This window comes from Podarcis muralis, chromosome 2 (genome assembly GCF_964188315.1).
Source record: "Podarcis muralis chromosome 2, rPodMur119.hap1.1, whole genome shotgun sequence".
Taxonomy (NCBI): Eukaryota; Metazoa; Chordata; class Lepidosauria; order Squamata; family Lacertidae; genus Podarcis; species Podarcis muralis.
This window is the reverse complement of record NC_135656.1, coordinates 109,357,366-109,381,642: the sequence shown is the minus strand read 5'-3', so window position 1 is coordinate 109,381,642 and position 24,277 is coordinate 109,357,366. Positions and strand designations below refer to the sequence as shown.

The 24,277-nt window shown below is 46.1% G+C and overlaps 1 protein-coding gene across 1 annotated transcript in view; it reads left to right on the top strand.

Annotated features, from left to right (window-relative positions):
* LOC114592787 (uncharacterized) overlaps window positions 1-24,277 on the top strand; it is a 68,978-nt gene that overhangs the window by 31,744 nt on the left and 12,957 nt on the right. The window contains exon 3 of the mRNA XM_077925200.1: window positions 24,070-24,237. Coding sequence (XP_077781326.1) covers window positions 24,070-24,237 — 168 coding nt within the window. The remainder of the gene's footprint in view (window positions 1-24,069; window positions 24,238-24,277) is intronic.

The following is a 24,277-nucleotide window of genomic DNA, read 5'->3' as shown; positions in this document are numbered from 1 at the left end:
TTTTGAACATACAGAAAATGCATCCATAATTGCTAACCTACTCGTGAGGACATGCGCCTACACCTGTTAAAACAGATAAACTGAAATGACAGAATTGATGCAGGTTCCACAGGAAATAGCAAAACCCTCACAGTCTAGTCAGTTTTATCAGGGGGCAAATTATTTTCCAATTCTCATATGTGTCAATTCGTCATGTCGCGTGCGTGCATCACAACCCAACCACAGAGTCTTCTAAAAGGAAACAGGGAGGTGTTGGCAATTAAGTATTGTTAATACAGTGGTACCTCGGGTTAAGTACTTAATTCGTTCCGGAGGTCTGTTCTTAACCTGAAACTGTTCTTAACCTGAAGCACCACTTTAGCTAGTGGGGCCTCCTGCTGCCACCGCGCCGGTGGAGCACAATTTCTGTTCTTATCCTGAAGCAAAGTTCTTAACCCGAGGTACTATTTCTGGTTTAGCGGAGTCTGTAACCTGAAGCGTATGTAACCTGAAGCGTATGTAACCCAAGGTATCACTGTATATATGTCTAATAAATAAATAAATAATAAAACATATATTTTTCCTATCTAAATTTGTATTCCATCTTCACTCCAAGAAGCTCAAGATGACAAACATACAGTAAAAAGTTAGGGGTTGAACTAAACAGGGTTATTTGTGTATGTTTTTCCCCCCAGTTTCCTCCAAGCCTGTGATTTTATAGCTGTAAAATGAGATTACTGCAGAGGCAGGGACTGCCAAACTCGACTTGATGGCACATTGAGGGTCTCTCCTGACTAAAACTGCATCTCCCCATGCCGCAGTGGACTTTGGGGTCTCCAATATTAGCGGTGCCCTGTGAGGCGCCAAAATTCAGTGCCCCCCTACCTCACCTTCCATTCTACACAATAGTTGCTGAGCCCCCTGCGGCCCCCCCCTGAAGCTCCCCACCCAATGTGGCCAAACTGGTCACGTTCCCCTAAATCTGCCTCTGCCCCATGTCTTTCTACCCAAAATACATTGGTCCTGTCCACACCACATTCCTTTACCACTTTAGCAGTCATGGAGAATCCTGGGAATGGTTGTTTGTTAAGGGTGCAGAGGTTTGTAATTCTGGAGGGTCACACCCTTACCAAACTACCTTTCCCAAGGCTCTTCATGACGGTCAAGGGGTGTAAGAGTGCTTTAAATGTATGGTGTGACTATTGTTTAACTTAGCCGAGAGGTATGAATGCTGCCGTAGTGTGTCTTTCTCTTCCTCTCCCCCAGTCCTTGGTTACTGATGGTGACAGCTCACCATCTGTGAAATGCAACGAGCGATAAGGCCACATCACAGGTATGTGAAGCTGCACATTATGCACCAAGAGACCAAACAAAGGGCAAATCTTTTGTAACACGTACAGTGGTACCTCGGGTTACATATGCTTCAGGTTACATACGCTTCAGGTTACAGACTCCGCTAACCCAGAAATAGTGCTTCAGGTTAAGAACTTCGCTTCAGGATGAAAACAGAAATCGTGCTCCGGAGGCGCGGCGGCAGCAGGAGGCCCCATTAGCTAAAGTGGTGCTTCAGGTTAAGAACAGTTTCAGGTTAAGTACAGACCTCCGGAATGAATTAAGTACTTAACCCGAGGTACCACTGTACTCTCATCTTACCATCTTTCCAGTGCCAGGTAAAAATTCACTTCTCCCAGAGGTTTGATGGATTACGGCTGCGTACCCACCATGTAGTTAAAGCACATTTACAGCACATGTCTTCCCCCAAGGAATCCTGCAAACTGTAATTTGTTAAAGGCGCTGGGAATTGTAGCTCTGTGGGGTATAGACTACAGTCCCCAGTATTCTTTGGGGGTAAGTCATGTGCTTCCATCTCTAGAAGAAGACTTGCCACTTGGAAGAAGGATGTCAATAACAGAAGGCACTCAACATTTAACACACATTTGAACGCATGGCAGGAAAGTGGGGAAGCGCATACCTTATTCACATTAATGCAGAAACCAAGTAGTGAAGACTGGTCACTTGAACACTCCCTACAATGTCTGTGACATGCGAGATCCCCACAGTTGCTTTCCTTAACAGCTTAGAAAACTCCCAATTTGTACAGGTAAGCCGTTATTTACCTTGCAGCGGGAATTTGGGCCTGTGTCTTCCTTGATTCTCCCTCGGTCGAAAGTTAAAGTAGCAGGGCGCATTTTCCACCTGGCAATGTGCCCGAGTCGGATGTGATCCCTTGTTCATGATCGCATGAGGCAGAGCAGCCCTCTGATCATCAGGCTCAACTCTGAGGGGGAAGCAGCTCTTGACAGCTTGTCAGAGGCAGCAGAGAGAAGGTTGCACAGGAAATGGCGCCTCATCAAACTTGACCAACCTTCAACACCTCTGCTAATATGTCTTTTGATTACTCAATGCTGCCTATAGTCTTTAATAACAAAACAAAAAAAAGACAGAAAAGGGGAAAAAACCAGTTTCCGTTGCAAGTTAGGGGGCCCAGTTTCAGAAGAAGAAAAAATCTTGCTCATCCTTTGCACCACCCATCCCTTGGTTGTCTCTCTCCCTATTGTATTGCCTTTGGAGCATGGACCTTGGGCAGTGCTGTGTACATCAAGGGCGGGGGACTGGGTGCCCTCTCCATGTTGTTGTGCTCCTTATTCTCATCAGCCCTATCCAGAGTGAGCAATGGTCAGGGAAGATGGGAGTTGTAGTTCAGCAATGTCTGGAGGATGTTGTGCCTGGTGGTACATGAATAATTAGTCAAGGTCTCCTAGGCTGCAGTCCTAATCTCACATAAAGGTAAAGGGACCCCTGACCATTAGGTCCAGTCGCAGACGACTCTGGGGTTGCGATGCTCATCTTGCTTTATTGGCCGAGGGAGCTGGCGTACAGCTTCCGGGTCATGTGGCCAGCATGACTAAGCCGCTTCTGACCAATTCAAACTGCTGACCTTCTGATCGGCAAGTCCTAGGCTTTGTGGTTTAACCCACAGCGCCACCCGCGTCCCTAATCTCACATACCTGGAAGTAATTGAGCTCACTGAATACAATAGGAGTTATTTCTGAGTACAATGTTTAGGATTTGCACCGCAAGTCTCTACTCTGTCAACGTACTTGAGTTGAATGCGATCCCCTAATCATGATCAAAACTGGTGAGGTGGAGCAGATCTCCAATTGTCAGGCTCAGCTCTGGAGGAGGAGCTCTTCATAGCTTCTCAGAGGCAGGCAAGATGCCTCAGAAAATCTCTGACAAGCTAGGCCCTGAGAGACCAGGGCTCAAATCCCCTAATCAGCCATGAAACTCAGTGGGTGACCTTGGAACAGGCATAATAATAATAATAATAATAATAATAATAATAATAATAATATTATTTATTTATACGCCGCCCTCCCCAGCCAGAGCAGGGCTTAGGGTGGCTAACACCAATAAAATCACTGTAAAAACATAATAGGGAAAAAAGGAAAAAAACAGGGGGGGGGGGACAATTTAAAATACAGGTTAAAATGCCATTTAAAATGCAGCCTCATTTTAAAAGTAGCCGATAAATCAAGACCATAAGGGGAAGGAAACATAAGGGTCAGACTGAGTCCAAACCAAAGGCCAGGTGGAACAGCTCTGCCTTGCAGGCCCTGAGGAAAGATGTCAAGTCCTGCAGGGCCCTAGTTTCTTGTGGCAGAACGTTCCACCAAGTCAGGGCCAGTACTGAAAAGGCCCTGGCCCTAGTTGAGACCAATCTAACCACCTTGCAACATGGGACCTCCAAAATGTTGTCATTTGTGGACCTTAAGGTCCTCCGCGGGGCATACCAGGAGAGGCGGTCCCGTAGGTACGTGGGTCCTAGGTCGCACAAGATTTTAAAGGTCAAAACCAGCACCTTACAGCTGACCCTGTACTCCACCGGGAGCCAGTGCAGTTGGTAAAGCACTGGATGAATGTGATCCCATGGCAAGGACCCTGTAAGGAGCCTCGCAGCGGCATTCTGTGAAAGGAGAGTGTTAGCCACTTTGAGACTCCTTAAGGGGAGTGTAAGGAGGAATATCAAGTCGAAACTCCTCCTCCTCCTCCTCCTTCCCAGCAGCCCTTGCAGAGGACTTTCCCCTTTGTGTCTGCTTGCTCCATCTTTTCTACAATTCTTCTCTGACATCATGCCTGGTTGCCCCAGCAACCTTCTTCTCTGTGCTCTGTGCTCAGAGCCACTCCCTTTGTCTCAGTGACTCATTTTTGTTCCATAATGGCTGATCTCTACTATCCCTGCTGAGTCCACAGGGTTCAGTTTTCAACTAAATTTGATTTTCTAACTTTTACCAAGTCTAAGGGTTTGAGGAGGTCTTGCTTCCCACCCACCCACCCACCCAAAACTTGTAATAATAGGAAGCTTCAGTCATGTATTGATACTGGGTACCATCTCATAGCTCACAAGCAATAATAAAAACATGTTGAATGATACCAACTTAAAAACAAAATTAAAATACATTAAAATATTGAAACATTAAAATATTAAAATGTAGCCTCATCACAGGAGGAGAAAGGAAAAGAAAAAAGAAAGAGAGGGAGGGAATCAAATTGGCTCCAAGCCAAAAGCCAGGCGGAACAGCTCTGTCTTACAGGCCCTGAGGAAAGAAATCAGATCCTGCAGGGCCCTGGTCTCATGAGCCAGAGCATTCCACCAGGCCAGAGCCAGTGTTGAAAAGGCCCTAGCTCTGGTTGAAGCTAATCTAACTTCCTTAGGGCCCAGGACCACTAGGGTGTTGCTATTTATGGACCTTGAGGCTCTCCATGGGGCATACCGGGAGAGGCGGTCCCGTAGGTACGAGGGTCCTAGGCCGTGAAGGGCTTTAAAAGTCAAAAGCAGCACCTTAAATCTGACCCTGTACTTCACCGGGAGCCAGTGCAGCTGGAAAAGCACTGGGTGAATATGCTCCCCTGGCAGAGACCCCGTGAGGAGCCTCGCTGCAGCATTCTGCACCTGCTGGAGTTTCTGGAACAGCTTCAAGGGCAGTCCTGCATAGAGCGACTTACAGTAGTCAAGCCTGGAGGTGACCGTTGCATGGATCACTGTGGCATAGGCAAACTCGGCCCTCCAGATGTTTTGGGACTACAATTCCCATCATCCCTGACCACTGGTCCTGTTAGCTAGGGATGATGGGAGTTATAGGCCCAAAACACGCACCAGAGGCATGCGGAGGCAGTGGGAAACCCCATTAGCGAAAGCGTGCCTCAGGATAAGAACGGTTTCAGTTTAAGAACGGACCTCTGGAATGAATTACAGTGGTACCTCTGGTTGCGAACGGGATCCATTCTGGAGGCCCGTTCGCAACATGAAAAGAATGCAACCCGCGCCTGCGCGTCTGTGCACGCACGGGTTGCGATTCGCCATTTCTGCACATGCGCGTGACATCATTTTGTGCTTCTGCACATGCGCAAGCGGCGAAACCCAGAAGTAACCCTTTCCGTTACTTCCAGGTTGCTGCAGGACGTAACCTGAAAGAACGTAACATGAAGCAAATATAACATGAGGTATGACTGTAAGTTCGTAACCAGAGGTACCACTGTATACTCTTTTTAAAACATACACACATTTGCACAATTGATAATGTTATAGTGCCACTGTACATCTAACCTCTATGTGCAAGGAGTGATAGCCCAAGCTTTATTATGAATGATTTTTTTCACATTTTAATAGAAACATAGAATTGTATGGAAGGAACCCAGCTATCCAGTTCAACCCCTTGCAATGCAGAAATCTTGACTAAAACATCCATGACCAGGGGTGCCAACTTGAATATTATAGGGGCGCAGGTAAGGCCCCCCCCCCACATAATTGATCACATGATACGGCATATACACACCATTTGAATGGCAATGCCCATTAACATGGGGGGCAGCCGCCTCAAATATTTTATTGGGGGGGGGGTGAAGGGACCTCAGCCCCTAGAAGTTGGCTCATATTTCCATGACAGATGGCAATCACCCTTTGTTTAAAAACCTCCAATGAAAGCAGTGCTGGATTTACTTATAAGCTAAAAAAGCTATAGCTTAGGGCCCCACACTCTTGGGCCCCCCCAAAAAAAAGAATAAAGGGGGGAAAACTGGATGTACATTTCCAAAATATAAGATAAAAAACAAATAAAATAAAACCTACATACAGCAAGTATTTTGTGTTGTGTATGGACCTATTAGGTCCATAAATTACCATATAGCATATATTCAACACAAAACACAGCAACAATTTGTTGTTGACAAAGGACAGTTGGGCATATAAAGGGCCCCATTACCTTCAGTAGCTTAGGGCCTCATCAAACCTAAATCCAGCCCTGTAACACTGGCCTCTGTAACACAGAATACAAGGCCACCTTGTTCTTGGCTTGTGACAGAATTACAGAATTGGGGAGTCACATATCCAACATACAACATAGAAACAAGATTCCAGACAATCTCCTGGACTTCCCTCCTCCATTGTATCCAAAAATTCACCATTAAATTACAAGTGTTATTCCAATCCTATTAATGATTGTAATGGTTTACAATGGTTTTTAAGGTAAGTTTAAAAAATTTCCCATTTCCTATTAAAATTTTGGTCTTCCCAATTTCTGATTCTTCCGGTCATTTTAGCCATTTCGGCATAATTCATCAACTTGGTCTGCCATTCTTCTCTGGTAGGGATTTCATCTTCTTTCCATCTCTGAAGATCTCTGCTCTTTTTGTCATAGCCTTTTAGCCTCTCCTCACAGCAACTGCATGCCAACCATCTTAAGCTGTAGGAAGGCAGCTAGGGGAAAAAATAGCACAATAAATGCAGCCACGTCTAGGATCTCTCCCACAAGTGCCCTCAGCCAAGCGATGCTGTTCATCAGACCAACACAAAAAAACAGTGACAATTTGTTGCTGACAAAGGACAGCTGGACATATACCCATTACCTTCAGGAGCTTAGGGCCTCATCGAACCTAAATCCGGCCCTGCTTATGGCATATATGCCTTATGCCTTGATTTATGGCATATATGCTTAATTTCTTATGCTTATGGCATATTTGCCTAATCCCTTATGCCTTATGGCATATATGCCTTATATCTATTAGCCTTATGCCTTAAACACACCATGATTGTGTTTTGCTTTGTATCTGGTGATCAGTACCCATTGTTTGTGTTGTTTCATGTTATCCTTAATGAAAACGATACTGTTTTTTAGAATTGCATAATATTATTTAAGAGATTTGCGCTTTCTACTGAAACTTGCAATTTCTCAGTGATGCGTTACAGTAATGAGCAGTCTTTCGTGTAATGAAAGTTAGCGGTGGTTACTTCAAGGATGTGGTAAAGAGGAGGGGAATTCCAAACTCCGCTTACCTGCTCAATTCCTTGGGTGACCTTGGGCCAGTCACTGTCTCTCAGTTTCAGCCCCGCCAACCTCAGAGTCGGTTGCCAAAGTTCAGTAGGCAGGGAAGTTGCGCTGAACTCCATGGAATAACTTGGGGTGGGAAAGCAGTATATGAACATCTGGACAATTTGTGAGGTTCTGTTGCTGTGAAGGTTTTATTATTGGTTTTTTATTGTTCATTGCAGTTTTGAAAGGGGGGGGGGAGCTACCCTTAACCAAGACTTAGGAGCAACAGGGGCAACCTCACAAGTGATGGCCATCTGTCATGGAAGCTTTTTAGCTGAGATTCCTGCATTGCAGGGGGTTGGACTAGATGACCCTTGGGTCCCTTCCAACTCTAAGATTCTTTGATTCTGCTCTTGGTTAACTGAGGAGGCCAGTTAACCATGCAGGCTTTCTATGCCTCAGCTGTTTTGTGACAAGCAGATATTCAACAGGTTCAGCTTCCTCATCTATTGATTGCCTGTCTTCCTAACCCAAGGAAATGATGGACCATCACTGAGAGCCAGTGTGGTGTAGTGGTTAAGAGCGGTAGTCTCGTAATCTGGGGAACCGGGTTCGTATCTCCGCTCCTCCACATGCAGCTGCTGGGTGACCTTGGGCCAGTCACACTTCTCTGAAGTCTCTCAGCCTCACTCACCTCACAGAGTGTTTGTTGTGGGGGAGGAAGGGAAAGGAGAATGTTAGCCGCTTTGAGACTCCTTAAAAGGGAGTGAAAGGGGGGATATCAAATCCAAACTCTTCTTCTTCTTCTTCAAAGCAGCTGCTGCCCATTCCTTCTTGCAAATAGGAGGCCTAATTCCTTATACTTTGTGTCATGTATGCCTAATCCCTAATGCTTTACGGTTTATATGCCTTATCCCTTATGGCATATACTGTATGCTGAATTCCTTATGCCTTACTGCTTATATGCCTTATGCTTTATATACTGTATGCCTAATCCCTTATACTTTATGGCATATATGCCTTATGCCTTATGGCATATATGCCAAATACATTATACCTTATTGCATATATGCCTAATTCCTTATATTTATGTGATATATGGCTAATCCATTATCCCTTACTGCATATCTACCTAATCCCTTCTGCTTTATGGTATATATGCCTCATGCCTCACGTCTTATATGCCTTATGGCATATAAAGGTAAAGGTAAAGGGACCCCTGACCATTAGGTCCAGTCATGGCCGACTCTGGGGTTGCAGCGTTCATCTCGATTTATTGGCCAAGGGAGTCGGCATACAGCTTCCAGGTCATGTGGCCAGCATGACAAAGCCACTTCTGGCGAACCAGAGCAGCACATGCAAACGCCGTTTACCTTCCCGCCAGAGCAGTACCTATTTATGTACTTGCAGTTTGACGTGCTTTCGAACTGCTAGGTTGGCAGGAGCAGGGACCAAGCAATTGTTTATGGCATATACTGTATGCCTAATGCCTTATGCCTTACGGTTTATATACCTTATGCCTTATGGCATATACTGTATGCCTAATCCCTTATGCCTTATGGTTTATATGCCTTATGCCTTATGGCATATACTGTATGCCTAATCCCTTATGCCTTATGGTTTATATGCCTTATGCCTTATGGCATATACTGTATGCCTAATCCCATATGCCTTATGGTTTATATGCCTTATGCCTTATGGCATATACTGTATGCCTAATCCCTTATGCCTTATGGTTTTTATGCCTTATGGCATATACTGTATGCCTAATCCCATATGCCTTATGGTTTATATGCCTTATGCCTTATGGCATATACTGTATGCCTAATCCCATATGCCTTACGGTTTATATGCCTTCTGCCTTGTGGCATATACTGTATGCCTAATCCCTTATGCTTTACGGTTTATATGCCTTATGCCTTATGGCATATACTGTATGCCTAATCCCTTATGCCTTATGGTTTATATGCCTTATGGCATATACTGTATGCCTAATCCCATATGCCTTATGGTTTTTATGCCTTATGGCATATACTGTATGCCTAATCCCATATGCCTTATGGTTTATATGCCTTATGCCTTGTGGCATATACTGTATGCCTAATCCCTTATGCCTTACGGTTTATATGCCTTATGCCTTATGGCATATACTGTATGCCTAATCCCTTATGCTTTACGGTTTATATGCCTTCTGCCTTGTGGCATATACTGTATGCCTAATCCCTTATGCTTTACGGTTTATATGCCTTATGCCTTATGGCATATACTGTATGCCTAATCCCTTACGGTTTATATGCCTTATGCCTTATGGCATATACTGTATGCCTAATCCCTTATGCCTTACGGTTTATATGCCTTATGCCTTATGGCATATACTGTATGCCTAATCCCTTACGGTTTATATGCCTTATGCCTTATGGCATATACTGCATGCCTAATCCCTTACGGTTTATATGCCTTATGCCTTATGGCATATACTGTATGCCTAATCCCTTACGGTTTATATGCTTTATGCCTTATGGCATATACTGTATGCCTAATCCCTTATGCCTTACGGTTTATATGCCTTATGCCTTATGGCATATACTGTATGCCTAATCCCTTACGGTTTATATGCCTTATGCCTTATGGCATATACTGTATGCCTAATCCCTTATGCTTTATGGTTTATATGCCTTATGCCTTGTGGCATATACTGTATGCCTAATCCCTTATGCCTTGCGGTTTATATGCCTTATGCCTTGTGGCATATACTGTATGCCTAATCCCTTATGCCTTACGGTTTATATGCCTTATGCCTTATGGCATATACTGTATGCCTAATGCCTTGTGCCTTATGGTTTATATGCCTTGTGCCTTATGGCATATACTGTATGCCTAATCCCTTATGCCTTACGGTTTATATGCCTTAGGCCTTATGGCATATACTGTATGCCTAATCCCTTATGCCTTACGGTTTATATGCCTTAGGCCTTATGGCATATACTGTATGCCTAATTCCGTATGCCTTATGGCATTTATGCCTTATACTTTATTGCATGTATGCCTAATCCCTTATTCCATATGGCATATATGCCTATTGCCTTACGGCATATATGCTTTATGCCTTATGGCCAGTGCCGTATTTATGTATAAGCTAAACAGGCTATATTTCCACAATATAAGATAGAAACAAGTAAAATAAAACCTACATACAGCAACAGTGTTTTGTGTTGTGTTGGACCTATTAGTTCCATAAATTACCATATAGCATATACTCAACACAAAAAACAGTGACAATTTGTTGTTGACGAAGGACAGCAGGACATATAAAGGGCCCCATTACCTTCTGTATCTTAGGGCCTCATCAAACCTAAATCCAGCCCTGAATGAGGGAGAGTCTACCACCTTTTTGAGGGAGTCCCTCCCACTGTTAAATAGTTCTAACTGTCAGAAAGTTCTTCCTAATGTTTCATCAGAATCTACCCCTCCAAAGCAGGGGAAAGCAAGTTTGCTCCCTTTCCCATGTGACAGCCCTTAAAACATTTGAAGATGCCTATCATATCTCCTCTCGCTCTCCTCTTTTCCAGGCTAAACATGCCCTGCTCCTTCAACCGTTCCTCACAAGGCTTGGTTTCCAGACCCTTGATCATCTTGGTTGCCCTCCTCTGCCCGTGTTCCAGCTTGCAAACACCCTTCTTAAACTGTGGCACCCAGAGCTGGACACAGTACTCCAGGTGTGGTCTGCCCAAGGCATAATAGAGCAATACTATTTGGGGGCTATCAGAGTATCGCCCGATAGGAAGGGAGAGTACTCTTCTGCCTGGACCCTGCTTGCAAGTTTCCCACAGACATCTGGTTGGCCACTGTGAGAAAAGGAAGCTGGGACTAGATGGGCTGTTGGCTTGGCCTGGCAGGCTGCTCTTACATGAATAGTCGTCACCACCATAATTTCACTTCTCCTTTATACAGCTGCCAGCATTCTTTGAGTCAATTGCGGAGTGTGTGTGGTTTGTGGGGGTTCTTATGTGGCTGCCCTGACAAGCCCCTGCATGTTGATGTATCACCACATCACTGCACACCAGGTGGAAACTCTCACCAAAATCCCCAGAGACAAGGGGAAAGGACCCAGCAGATTGATTTTGTGTAATACGTGATAAAAGCAGTTTTCTATAAATAATACCCATGTGGCGTTTAGTTTAAACAAGTACAGCAGTTTGTTCTAGGGCAGGAATGTATAAATTCTAGCCTGGATTTGGCTGAGAGAAGGCCAATTGTTAAAAGTAAATAAATGATGATAACAATGAAATAATGGTTTTTAATGATGTTATTTTAATGATGTGTTTGCTGCCCGCGGCTCCCTTGGGAGGAAGGGCACAATGTCAACTGAATGAATAAGAAATGGGAGGATATTAAAGGGGCAAATTTAACAGCACTGTGCAGTTAGCCCTGATACAGAAACCTTACATGAAAGCCAAGATTATTGGGAGGAAATAAACATGTAGAGAGATATGACTGCAAAAAACCAGATAAGAGCTGAATTGCCTCTATACATTCTTCAGGCAACAAAAGCAAAGTCCCTAGGACAGCGGTTCTCAAAGGGCCTGCCATGCCATGGGAAGTGTTGGAGGAAGAATCAAGGACAATCAAAGGAACATTTCAACATTTCAATGTAACATAGTATAGTATAGCTCTCATACTTAGTACAGAATACAGGGGTACCTCGGGTTAAGTACTTAATTTTTTCCAGAGGTCCGCTCTTAACCTGAAACTGTTCTTAACCTGAAGCACCACTTTAGCAAATGGGGCCTCCTGCTGCTGCCACGCCGCCAGAGCACGATTTCTGTTCTCATCCTGAAGCAAAGTTCTTAACCCGAAGCACTATTTCTGGGTTAGCGGAGTCTGTAACCTGAAGCATTTGTAACCTGAAGTGTATGTAACCCGAGGTACCACTGTATAGAATAAATCTCATGCTTATACATACTTAGGGTATATTTTGGGGATTATTCCTGTTCTTATGAACTTATACTTTCTGGATGTCCCACCATCATATTATAAAGTAGTTGTGTTCTATGTTATAAATCAAGCACTGCTAATTGTTGTCCCCCATCCCTGGCCATGTTGTTGTTGTTGTTCTTGTTGTTTAGTCGTGTCCGACTCTTCGTGACCCCCTGGACCAGAGCACGCCAGGCACTCCTGTCTTCCACTGTCTCCCGCAGTTTGGTCAAACTCATAATGGTAGCTTCGAGAACACTGTCCAACCACCTCGTCCTCTGTCGTCCCCTTCTCCTTGTGCCCTCCATCTTTCCCAACATCAGGGTCTTTTCCAGAGAGTCTTCTCTTCTCATGAGGTGGCCAAAGTATTGGAGCCTTAGTATTGGAGGCCATGTATTTCTTATCAATAAAAAATTCAGTATGGCCCATGTAAGTTTTTATTCTTAGCCTGTGGCCCAGAGGAAAAGAAAGAGAACCACTGCTCTAGGGTACAGTCCAATGTATGGATATGTTAAAAGTTAAATATTGGTTTCTCTTCAAATGCTGTATCTCTGCTTATTAGAAAACTTTCTGCAGTGGTGTCTGCACACAGAAGCCCCTCAGTATTTTCATTTCTCATTCTGCTTAGCCGGTTATAGTTTAGATTTTGTTAACATTTCTTTTCTCACATTTTTGACTGGCTGTTTTCATTACGCAACTTAAAAAAATAATTAGAAAGTAAATAAATTAATAAAAAGATTCCAAAACCCAGTTGGGAAGGTCCTTAACTCAGTAGTATAGCAAATACTCAACCTGCAAAAAAAAGAAGTCCCATTTTCAATCCTAGGACAAGGGAGGACAACAAGGACAAATTTTTGCTGGGCATCCAGCCCAGTGAACTATTATGGAGGAGTTAAAAGGTTGCTTGTTATTTTGTGACATTTTGGATTGTATCCTGTTGCTTTTTTTTCTTTATTTGAATATATCTGGGTGACATCTGACTGGCTGCTGCAAAAACAGGGTGTTAGTAGACTTGCTTGGCCTCCAGCAGGTTCCTTTCAAGTTCATATTTTTGTCTGCTGCAGAAGATGGCTCATTTCCTGAGCACTTGCAGACATTAAGAGGGTTTGTGCTGTGTGTGGTTTCTGCAGGCAAGTGAAGGCCTCTTTAGGCAGGTTTCGAACACAACAAAAAGTGGTCATTAACTGGTGAGAAGGGGAACGCCCCTCGCAACAGGAGCAAAGCCCAGGGGTCCATCCATGACATGAAATAAAAATCTGCATAGCTGGAACAATGAAGGTGGTTCTTGCCTGCCTGGAGGGAAGATGGAGAGATGGGTGGGTGTGTAGAAACCAATGAATAATTTTTTTGGGGGGGTCATTTGAATGTAGCCTACTGAACAAAGGTAGGAGTCACATCCCTAGTTTTGCCTCTGACTCACCTGCCCTGGCATACAGATCCAGGAATGCTCTCCATGAAGGGATCCCCACACACCCCAGCTGAAAATGGATTCCTACTCCCTGTTTAATGACACCTAGGGGTGGTGCTGTGGGTTAAACCATAGAGCCTAGGACGGGGTGAGCTCCCATTGCTCGTTCCCTGCTCCTGCTAACCTAGCAGTTTGAAAGCACATCAAAGTGCAAGTAGATAAATAGGTACCACTCCGGCAGGAAGGTAAACGCGTTTCCGTGCGCTGCTCTGGTTCGCCAGAAGCGGCTTAGTCATGCTGGCCACATGGCCCGGAAGCTGTATGCTGGCTCCCTCTGCCAATAAAGCGAGATGAGCGCCGCAACCCCAGAGTCAGCCACGACCAGACCTAATGGTCAGGGGTCCCTTTACCTTTACCTTTAGGGGTGCCTCCAGGCTCTCAGTATTTTGCATGCCTGGAAATTTAGGTTTGCACAATCAACGGATTAAAGGGGTTAAATTAGGAAGACAAGTCTACTTTTAAAAAGGAACAATATCTTTTTTTTTATTACATGAGGGAAATGAGCAAAGGAAGATTTTTTTTATAGTGGTTCAGCCTAACCTGACCCCTAACCTGACTCCCCCGCCCACCAACCAATTTCATCAAGAAGTTTCTTCTAACCCATAGGTAGGCAAACTAAGGCCCAGGGGCCGGATCTGGCCCAATTGCCTTCTAAATTCGGCCCACGGACGGTCTGGGAATCAGCATGTTTTTACATGAGTAGAATGTGCCCTTTTATTTAAAATGCATCTCTGGGTTATTTGTGGGGCATAGGAATTCATTCTTTCCCCCCAAAAAAATATAGTGCGGCCCCCAACAAGGTCTGAGGGACAGTGGAATGGCCCCCTGCTGAAAAAGTTTGCTGACCCCTGTTCTAAAACTATCCCCTGCTGTATCAGAATCCCATTTGATCAAAGGCGGTTAACCTTTTTGGTTAAATCTTTCGGGCAGCAGGTGTGTGTGTTTGAATTATCAGACGAGGGAAGACCTTTTGTGAAGGGAGATTCAGGCTGAATAGCATAACTGTAAAGAAAGCAGCAACCACCACCACCACAACACACACACAGCTTTTCAAAATCACGACCATTTCATTAGATTTAGCTTAACTTTTGAATGAAAGTTAGCTCCCTCCACAACTCCAATGTAGTTTTGTAGAAGTCTGTTAATTAACTTCAGAAGTGCAACTGCGCCTTAGTTTAATAAACTTTCTCCTTTGGCTGAGAAATTGATCTTTTGGTAGGTATCATTCATTTGGCAGAAAAAGCCTATATAAGGGATTTGTATAATATATGTACAGTGGTACCTCGGGTTAAGAACTTAATTCGTTCTGGAGGTCCGTTCTTAAACCGAAACTGTTCTTAACCTGAAGCACCACTTTAGCTAATGGGGCCTCCTGCTGCCGCTGCACTGTGGGAACACGTTTTCTGTTCTCATCCTGAAGCAAAGTTCTTAACCTGAAGCACTATTTCTGGGTTAGCGGAGTCTGTAACTTGATGCGTATGTAACCTGAAGCGTACGTAACCCAAGGTACCACTGTATATTTCTAATGTTAAAAATGACCCCCCTTAAGATTATTTCTTAGAGGGCAGGGGAAAATTCTATGAAACTTTTTTAAAAATGCACCCATGAAAGTTCCTTTTCTCTGTCTGCCTCCCGTCTTCCAGACTCTTCTTGAAGAGCAAATCAGCATGTGATCTTGGAGCATGGATGGCCACAGAGAAGAGAGGATTATGTATGTTTATTTAATGCAGACGCCTGTGCCGTTCTTGTTTGGTTTTGTGGTTTTTACACACAGGGAGCCAGAGGGATTTTCCACTCTTTTTCCTAGTGACTGAGGAATGTTGTGCAATATTTTGGAACAGGACAAGAGGTTGTTTATAGATTTGGGGAAGGGAATTTGCAAAAGCTTTGCTGTTCACTCCTTGTTTCAATGTGTGGTCACTCTGTTCCAGGGCACCTCCAGGAAATAGGCCTTACCTCTGAGTAGGAGGAGGCAGTGTGTGAGCAAAGTTCCCTCACAGCCACATCAATCGTCGCCCCACAACTGACTGCACAGAGGTGGTTTTACCATCACCAAGCATGGTTTGAACACAGCAAAGAATGCGTGCGGAGGGCTGAATGGGAGCACTTTTTCTGTATGTGCGACTGTACTGCAAACTTTAATGAGAGAGAGCTGAACCAGGGGTAGGCAACCCAAGGCCCGTGGGCCACAAGCAGCCCACGGAGGTCATTTAACCGAGCCGCCCCCGAACCAAGCTGCCTGCTTGGCGAGTTCCCACACGTTGCACTAAACAGGTGCAGCGCGGTGCAGGGACTCACTTCTGTGTCACCAAAAATCTCATCTGCGCAGAAACCGAAAATCTTGAGCATGCACACTCATGCGAACACGTGATCCAGCCCATGGAGGGATCTCCGTTGCAGTGAACCAGCCCAGGCGAGGTAAACCTTGCCGACCCCTGGCTGAAACAAACACCACCGTTGGATAAGTCGTAACCATATCTACTCATAGGTTAGTCCAATGGGACTTACCTCCAGATAAATGAGGCTAGGCCCATGGACTGCAAGAAGATCAAACCTATCCATTCTTAAGGAAATCAACCCTGGGTGCTCACTGGAAGGACACATACTGAAGCTGAGGCGCCAATACTTTGGCCACCTCATGAGAAGAGAAGACTCCCTGGAAAAGACCCTGATGTTGGGAAAGATGGAGGGCACAAGGAGAAGGGGACGGCAGAGGACGAGATGGTTGGACAGTGTTCTCGAAGCTACTAGCATGAGTCTGACCAAACTGCGGGAGGCAGTGGAAGACAGGCGTGCCTGGCGTGCTCTGGTCCATGGGGTCACGAAGAGTCGGACACGACTAAACGACTAAACAACAACAGTCTCTGCCATGTCTCAATTTTCCAGAAGAACAGAGACCCTGGGTGAGTGCCTGGAACCCCCTTGGACCTTGCTACTGCTCAGAAGAGAGTAGGGGTGGGGTTGGCACCCAACTTTTGTAACAATACGAAGGATTGCCTGGAGCAGATCTGTAATCCTTGACAGATTACAAACTGTATTTTAGGGGATTTCCTCCCCCCTCCCAACCACTGCTTTGTTTTTTCTAACCACTGCTTTAGGTATTTTTTTCCCAACCACAATTTTGCATGCTATTCAGAGGTTTCCATTATTTGTTTAGGGGGGTTTTGTTGTGTAGGGGAGATGATGCTCTGGGGCCACCAGGTGTGGGAGGTGAGGAGCTCCTAGTCAAAAGCTCAGCTGGGAAGAGAAGACTCCCTGGAAAAGACCCTGATGTTGGGAAAGATGGAGGGCACAAGGAGAAGGGGACGACAGAGGAGGAGATGGTTGGACAGTGTTCTCGAAGCTACTAATATGAGTTTGACCAAACTGTGGGAGGCAGTGGAAGACAGGAGTGCCTGGCGTGCTCTGGTCCATGGGGTCACGAAGAGTCGGACACAACTAAATGACTAAAAAACAACAAATGAGGCTAGGATGCCAGTCAAAGCAAGCAAAGTAAAAGCTGGACTGCCTCTTCCCAATTTTCCAATGGGTCTCCGGGGCAAACAGACTTAAGGGTGACCAGGGCAGCCACCCACACACCGCACCACTACCCAAATATATTGGGGGCATAAATATGTCTACTTAGAATTAAGTCCTATTGAATTCAGTGGCACTTACTTCCATGCAACTTGGGTTCCTTCTTCAATGGAATTTCTTTCCCAGGGGCCCTTCTTCTTCTCTTCCTGCTGCCACTCGTTTCCCCTCCTGGATTTGCTCTTTCCCTTCTATGCCTTTTCAGCAGGCAGAAAACCAAGAGGCGCAGCTTCTCCCCACCACCACCAAATGGGAGAAGGCAGCAGCAGCAGTTTGATTTCTGCTTGGGGAGCGATGTGATGGCTGGGCGAGCCCCTTCTCCTTAGCAGAGAAAGCAGCAAAGAGGAGCGGCTTCAGACAAGAGGCCTGGGGGTTCTTACAGGGTCCAGAGTCCACCCAAAGTGAACTCGGCCTCTAGGCTAGGAGTTGGCTCCTATGCTCCTTAAAGGTAAAGGGACCCCTGACCATTAGGTCCAGTCGTGGCCGACTCTGGGGTTGTGGCGCTCATCTCGCTTTATTGGCCGAGGGAGCCGGCGTACAGCTTCCAGGTCATGTGACCAGCAGCTTCTGGCGAACCAGAGCAGTGCACGGAAACGCCATTTACCTTCCTGCCGGAGTGGTACCTATTGATCTACTTGCACTTTGGCGTGCTTTCGAACTGCTAGGTTGGCAGGAGCAGGGACCGAGCAACCGGAGCTCACCCCGTCTTGGGGATTCGAACCGCCGACCTTCTGATCGGCAAGTGCTAGGCTCTGTTGTTTAACCCACAGCACCACCGGCGTCCCCCTATGCTCCTTACCAAAGCCTAAAAAGCATTAACTAGGCTTTTGGAAGGAGCAATGCCACAGCTGCGCGTGAAAATGGGGGCAGTCAAGGCAGAACCCCGAGGCGCCTTTACAGAAATAGAATTGTAGAATTGGAAAGGGCCCTAGGGTCATCTAGTCCAACCCCCGGTGATGCAGGAATCTCAGCTAAAGCATCCATGGCAGGTGGCCACCCAACCTCTGCTGAAAAACCTCCCAAGGAAGGAGAGCCCACCGCCTCTACTGTCTTTCACTTTCTGAACAGTTCTTTCTGATATTTCATCACAGGAGCGCAAAAGCCCAAGTAACATTTTCACCAAAGACTTCAGGCTGTTTTGTTTGGGCGGCTGCCCAGTCCAGAAAAACCACAGAAAGGAAAAAGGCGTGGGCCTGGGTTTCCCGAATCACAGCAGTCCACCCGTTTACGCTAACTTGTCTCCGTATGGGGTGAGTTGAAGGCGGGGACAGGACGGGGGGGGGGGAGTGTTGCTACCCCATCCCGGGTCACGTTTCTTTCCTCGCTGCAAAGCGGCTGTTGGATGGGGAATAGAAGGAAGGCTGCGCTCCAACCAAGTAAGTCAGGGTCTTTTCCCATAACCGAACGTAGTGAAGGGACAGGCGAGTCTGAATCTCCGCGTGCTTTCCCGGTCGGGGGGGGGGGGCGGCGGCCGGGGAGAAGCAAAAGTCGGTGGCTGTTTGCGACGAGGCTTGTCCCAGAGGAAAGCCTGGCTGCAGCAGCTCTGCGCGCCGTTGCTGGGATAACGAGAAGTCCCATGCTGGCGTGGCGATGGGACTTCTGAGTAGTCCTGCGGAACGCTAGTCCACTGGGTCTATTCTGGAGTAGGTCTGGCATAGCAGCCAACTGCTGGGGGGCAGCTGACCCCCAAAGCAAGTAAATAAAAATACTCAAGTAACTGGCCAATTGCGCTGCAGATAACTCGGTTCTTTTCCCTCCGCCAGCATAAAGCCTGCCTTTTCCATGGGTCGAGGCCCCTTGCTCCCCCCATAAAATATTTGAGGGGGCTGGGTTCCCCCCAAAATGGATGAGCATTGCCATTCAAATGGTGTGTATGTCTTGTGATTATTTTTGTGCCCCCCCCCCCAATATTTTATTCAAGTCAGCATCCTTACATAGGACTCTGCATCTAGCTCAGTCTTGTTCAAACCGGCTGGCAGCAGCTCTTCAGAGTTTCAGAGGTGTGGGGGGGGGAGGTATTCCCGGCCCTACTTTTGTTGCTGGGGGTCGCATCTGGGCCCTTGTGCGTGCAAAGCTGGTGCTCCGCTGCTGAGCTAAGGCCCTGCCCAGTTCACATGTTCCAGGAAGGTCTCCATTTCCAAATTCAGGAAGAGAGGTTGATTCAAATGTTAAGGGCAAATGTCAGCGGACTTTGGGCAAAGAGAACCGAGGAACCCCGCGTCCCTTTCGCCTCCTCCTTGATAGGAAGTTTAGCGTAGGCGCTGCGGGTTCTGGGCTCCCCAACTCCTTTCCACATCTTTCTCTATCTCGATTTGTGTGTGCAAACTATAATAATAGTAGTAGTAGTAGTAGTAGTAGTAGTAGTAGTAATAACAATAATAATAACAATAATAATAATAATAATTTATTATTTATACCCCACCCATTCCCAGCCACTCTGGGCAGCTTCCAACAGAATATTAAAATACAATAACCCATTAAACATTAAAAGCTTCCCTAAACAGGGTTGCCTTTAGATGTCTTCTAAAAGTCTGGTAGTTGTTTTTCTCTTTGACATCTGGTGGGAGGGCGTTTCACAGGGCGGGTGCCACTACCGAGAAGGCCCGCTGCCTGGTTCCCTGTAACTTGGCTTCTTGCAATGAGGGAACCGCCAGAAGGCCCTCAGTACTGGACCTCAGATGGGGGTGGATATGCTCCTTCAGGTATACTGGACCGAGGCCGTTTAGGGCTTTAAAGGTCAGCACCAACACTTTGAATTGTGCTCGGAAACATACTGGGAGCCAGTCTTTCAAGACCGGTGTTATATGGTCTCAGCGGCCGCTCCCAGTCACCAGTCTAGCTGCCGCGTTCTGGGTTAGTTGTAGTTTCCGGGTCACCTTCAAAGGTAGCCCCACGTAGAGCGCATTGCAGTAATCCAAGCGGGAGATAACCAGAGCATGCACCACTCTGGCGAGGCAGTCCGCAGGCAGATAGGGTCTCAGCCTGCGTACCAGATGGAGCTGATAAACAGCTGCCCTGGACACAGAATTGACCTGCGCCTCCATGGACAGCTGTGTGTCCAGAATGACTCCCCGGCTGTGCACCTGGTCCTTCAGGGGCACAGTGACCCCATTCAGGACCAGGGAGTCCTCCACACCAGCCCGCCCCCTGTCCCCCAAGAACAGTACTTCTGTCTTGTCAGGATTCGACCTCAATCTGTTAGCTGCCATCCATCCTCCAACTGCCTCCAGACACTCACACAAGACCTTCACCGCCTTCACTGGTTCTGATTTGAAAGAGAATAAAATATTGGGGGGGTGGGAGGTAAGCCCCGCTCCACATAATCAATCACATGATTGGGTACACCCACACTATTTGAATTGCAATGCCCATCAACTTGGGGGAGTTGCGGCCCTCTAAAATATTCCAGGGGGTGGGGTGGGGGACGAAGACCCCTCTGCCCCTAGGAGTTTGCTCCTGTGTGTGCGTGTAGATTCCAGGTCAGCTCTTCTTACACCTGTCATTCATTCATTCATTTTCCCCCTGTGAACTAAAGGCGGAGTGGAAATAGCGCTCCCCGCGACATTATTCTCCTTAAAGAAGTTTGAAGTTTCCGGTTTTCTGCACACACGCGCGCTTGCGCCCAGGCGTACACTCCGCGCCGCCTCCCTCCCTCCCTTTCCTTTCCTACCCGAGGCAGAGCGCCATCGAGCCGAGTAGCTGCAAAAGCAGCCGTCTTCTACCCAGGTCGGTAGGTGATGAGCCTGTGCGCGGGGCCGGGGCGGGTCTCTTTTCTCTTAACTTGAAAATCTCCTCTAGCTGCTAATTGCTTCAACTACTTTCTTCCTTTCTGAACTTTTATCCGGGATGGGAGGTGGGGAGAAGTCTTGTTCAAAACGATGGGGATTTCCGAGCAAATATTCGAGCAGGAGGAACATTAAGAGGAATGCCATTTAAGAAGAGAATTTTTTTTAAAAAAAGTTTCGTGCATTTGATGCCAATTGGTTTATGTTCATTTCTTTTATTAACTCTCACCCAGAGGAACCTACACCCTCTGTAACGCATACATATTTGGTGCTTAACTGAACATGCTGCTATAATCTTCTGCCTTAAACACATCGTCATTGTATTTTGCTTTGTATCTGGTGATCGGCACCCATTGTTTGTGTTGTTTCGTGTTATTCTGAATGAAAACGATATTGTTTTTAGAATTGCATAATATTATTTCAGAGATTTGCACTTTCTGCTGAAACTTGCAATTTCTCACAATAGAGTAACGAGCAGCCTTTCCTGTAATGAAAGTTAGCGGTGATTAAAAGGTGGGGAATTCCAAACTTCACTTACCTGCTCAATTCCTTGAGTAACCTTGGGCCAATCACTGTCTCTCAGTTTCAGCCCCGCCAACCTCAAAGTCGGTTGCCAAAGTTCAGTAGGTAGGGAAGTTGCACTGAACTCCATGGAATAACTTGGGGTGGGAAAGCAGTATATGAACATCTGGACAATTCGTGAGGTTCTGTTGCTGTGAAGGTTTTATTATTGGTTTTTTATTGTTGGTTGCAGTTTTGAAAGGGGGGGGGAGCTACCCTTAACCAAGACTTAGGAGCAACAGGGGCAACCTCACAAGTGATGGTCATCTGTCATAGATGCTTTTTAGCCGCGATTCCTGCATTGCAGGGGGTTGGACTAGATGACCCTTGGGTCCCTTCCAACTAAGATTCTTCAATTCTGCTCTTGGTTAACTGAGGAGGCCAGTTAACCATGCAGGCTTTCTATGCCTCAGTTGTTTGTGACAAGCAGATGTTCAACAGGTTCAGCTTCCTCACCTGTTGATTGGCTGTCTTTCTAACCCAAGGAAATGATGCACCAGTTGTAAAAAGGAAGACAAGCCTACTATTCTGCCTGCTTTCAATATGCTGCTAGGTGCACCATCGCCAAAAGGAGCTGCTGCCCATTCCTTCTTGCAAATCATGATGTCTCTGTGTTATTTGAAAGTACAGTGGTACCTCGGGTTACAGACGCTTCAGGTTACAGACTCTGCTAACTCAGAAATAGTACCTTGGGTTAAGAACTTTGCTTCAGGATGAGAACAGAAATCACTCGGCAGCAGCGGGAAGCCCCATTAGCTAAAGTGGTGCTTCAGGTTAAGAACAGTTTCAGGTTCAGAACAGACCTCCGGTACAAATTAAGTTCTTAACCTGGGGTACCACTGTACTTGTCACTGAGGTAGCTTGAAGGATCGCAGCACAGCAAGATGTCTTCTTCTGAGACAGACTGTTGGCCCTGTTAGCTTTGTATCGTCTACACTGGCTCTCAAATTTGTCATCGCACGATCCCTGTGAGAGTGTTTGGCTGAGAATGAGTGACTGGCCAGAGGGAACATTGTGAGTTTGTTGCTGAGTGGGGATTTGAGTCTGACACTCTGAACACACCAGTATCTGATGGGCTCTGCTGGCTTGTCGCCCCAGCCCTGGCCTCACCACTGCCCTGCTTTGCCCAAACACCACCCAGGTAGGCTGGGTCATAGGCCAACACTCTGACCACTATGCAAAAGTTCAGTTTTACAAAGTATACCAGGAAGATCTGAAGCATTTTGTATTGACTATCTTTTAATTTAATAGCATGCTCAACATATTATATCGTGTTTTATGTGCTCTGGTTTTTTCCTATCTTCTCTACTGGTTATTGACTGAAATAGAAGGATAGATATAGATGATAGATGATAGATAGATAGATAGATAGATAGATAGATAGATAGATAGATGATAGATAGATAGATAGATAGATAGATAGATAGATAGATAGATATAGATAGATAGATGATAGATAGATAGAGATAGATAGAGATATAGATGATATAGATGATATAGATATAGATTTATAAAGAAATATTATTTCCATTCTTTAATTTTGCAAAATTAAAAGGGTTAACCAATTAATGATGAAATAATGAAAACAAAAAAAAGGAACACAGGTGGTGCTGTGGGTTAAACCAGAGAGCCTAGGGCTTGCCGTTCCGAAGGTCAGGGGTTCGAATCCCCAAGACGGGGTGAGCTCCTGTTGTTCAGTCCCTGCTCCTGCCAACCTAGCAGTTCGAAAGCATGTCAAAGTGCAAGTAGATGAATAGGTACCACTCTGGCGGGAAGGTAAATGGCGTTTCCGTGTGCTGCTCTGGTTCGCCAGAAGCGGCTTAGTCATGCTGGCCACATGACTCGGAAGCTGTATGCCAATAAAGCAAGATGAGCGCTGCAACCCCAGAGTCGGTCACGACTGGCCCTAATGGTCAGGGGTCCCTTTACCCTTTACCTTACAGAAAGCAAAACCCACACTGACCCATCTCAAATCACTGCTGATAATGTGTCAATGGTGGATTTGCTGAATAAATACTCTGTGTTTCTGAACTGCCAGAATAGCACCCTCTCAAGTAGCAGGGCATTGACCCACTCGGCAGGCCAGTATCTGCTAATAAGAGCCTAAGAAGATGAGCCCCGCCAGACCAGATCAGTGACCCATGTGGTCTAGCATCCTCTTGTCCCAGCCAGCAGCCAGATGTTTGTGGGAAGCCCACATGCAAGATGGGAATGCAACACCCCAACTCCCCACTAGTGCTCCCCAGCAACTCATCTTCCTCAGCAATGAGCTACCAGTTGGCCATCAATGAAGTTAAGGTGAAATCAGAATCATAGGATACCTGATTTTGGATCCAATATCTGGAAAGTGTGTGTGTGTTGGTGGCCTCAGTTCACAAGCCAGTTCCTTTCTGATGGCTTCATTTTGTTTCTGTTTCAGGTGACCTAAGACCAGAAGCTTTGTGCGCAACCAGAATTGCCCCTGGAGTGCAATTTTTCTCAGAAATGTCTGTGTGTGAAAGAGCTCACATGACAGTCCAAGACGATCACGACCAGGTGGAGTCTCCCTTTGTCTCCAATGGACCCACCGCGGAAAGGCAAAAAGCAGGTAACTGTGGCCTCACTATTAGGCAGTAAGGCATTTGGAG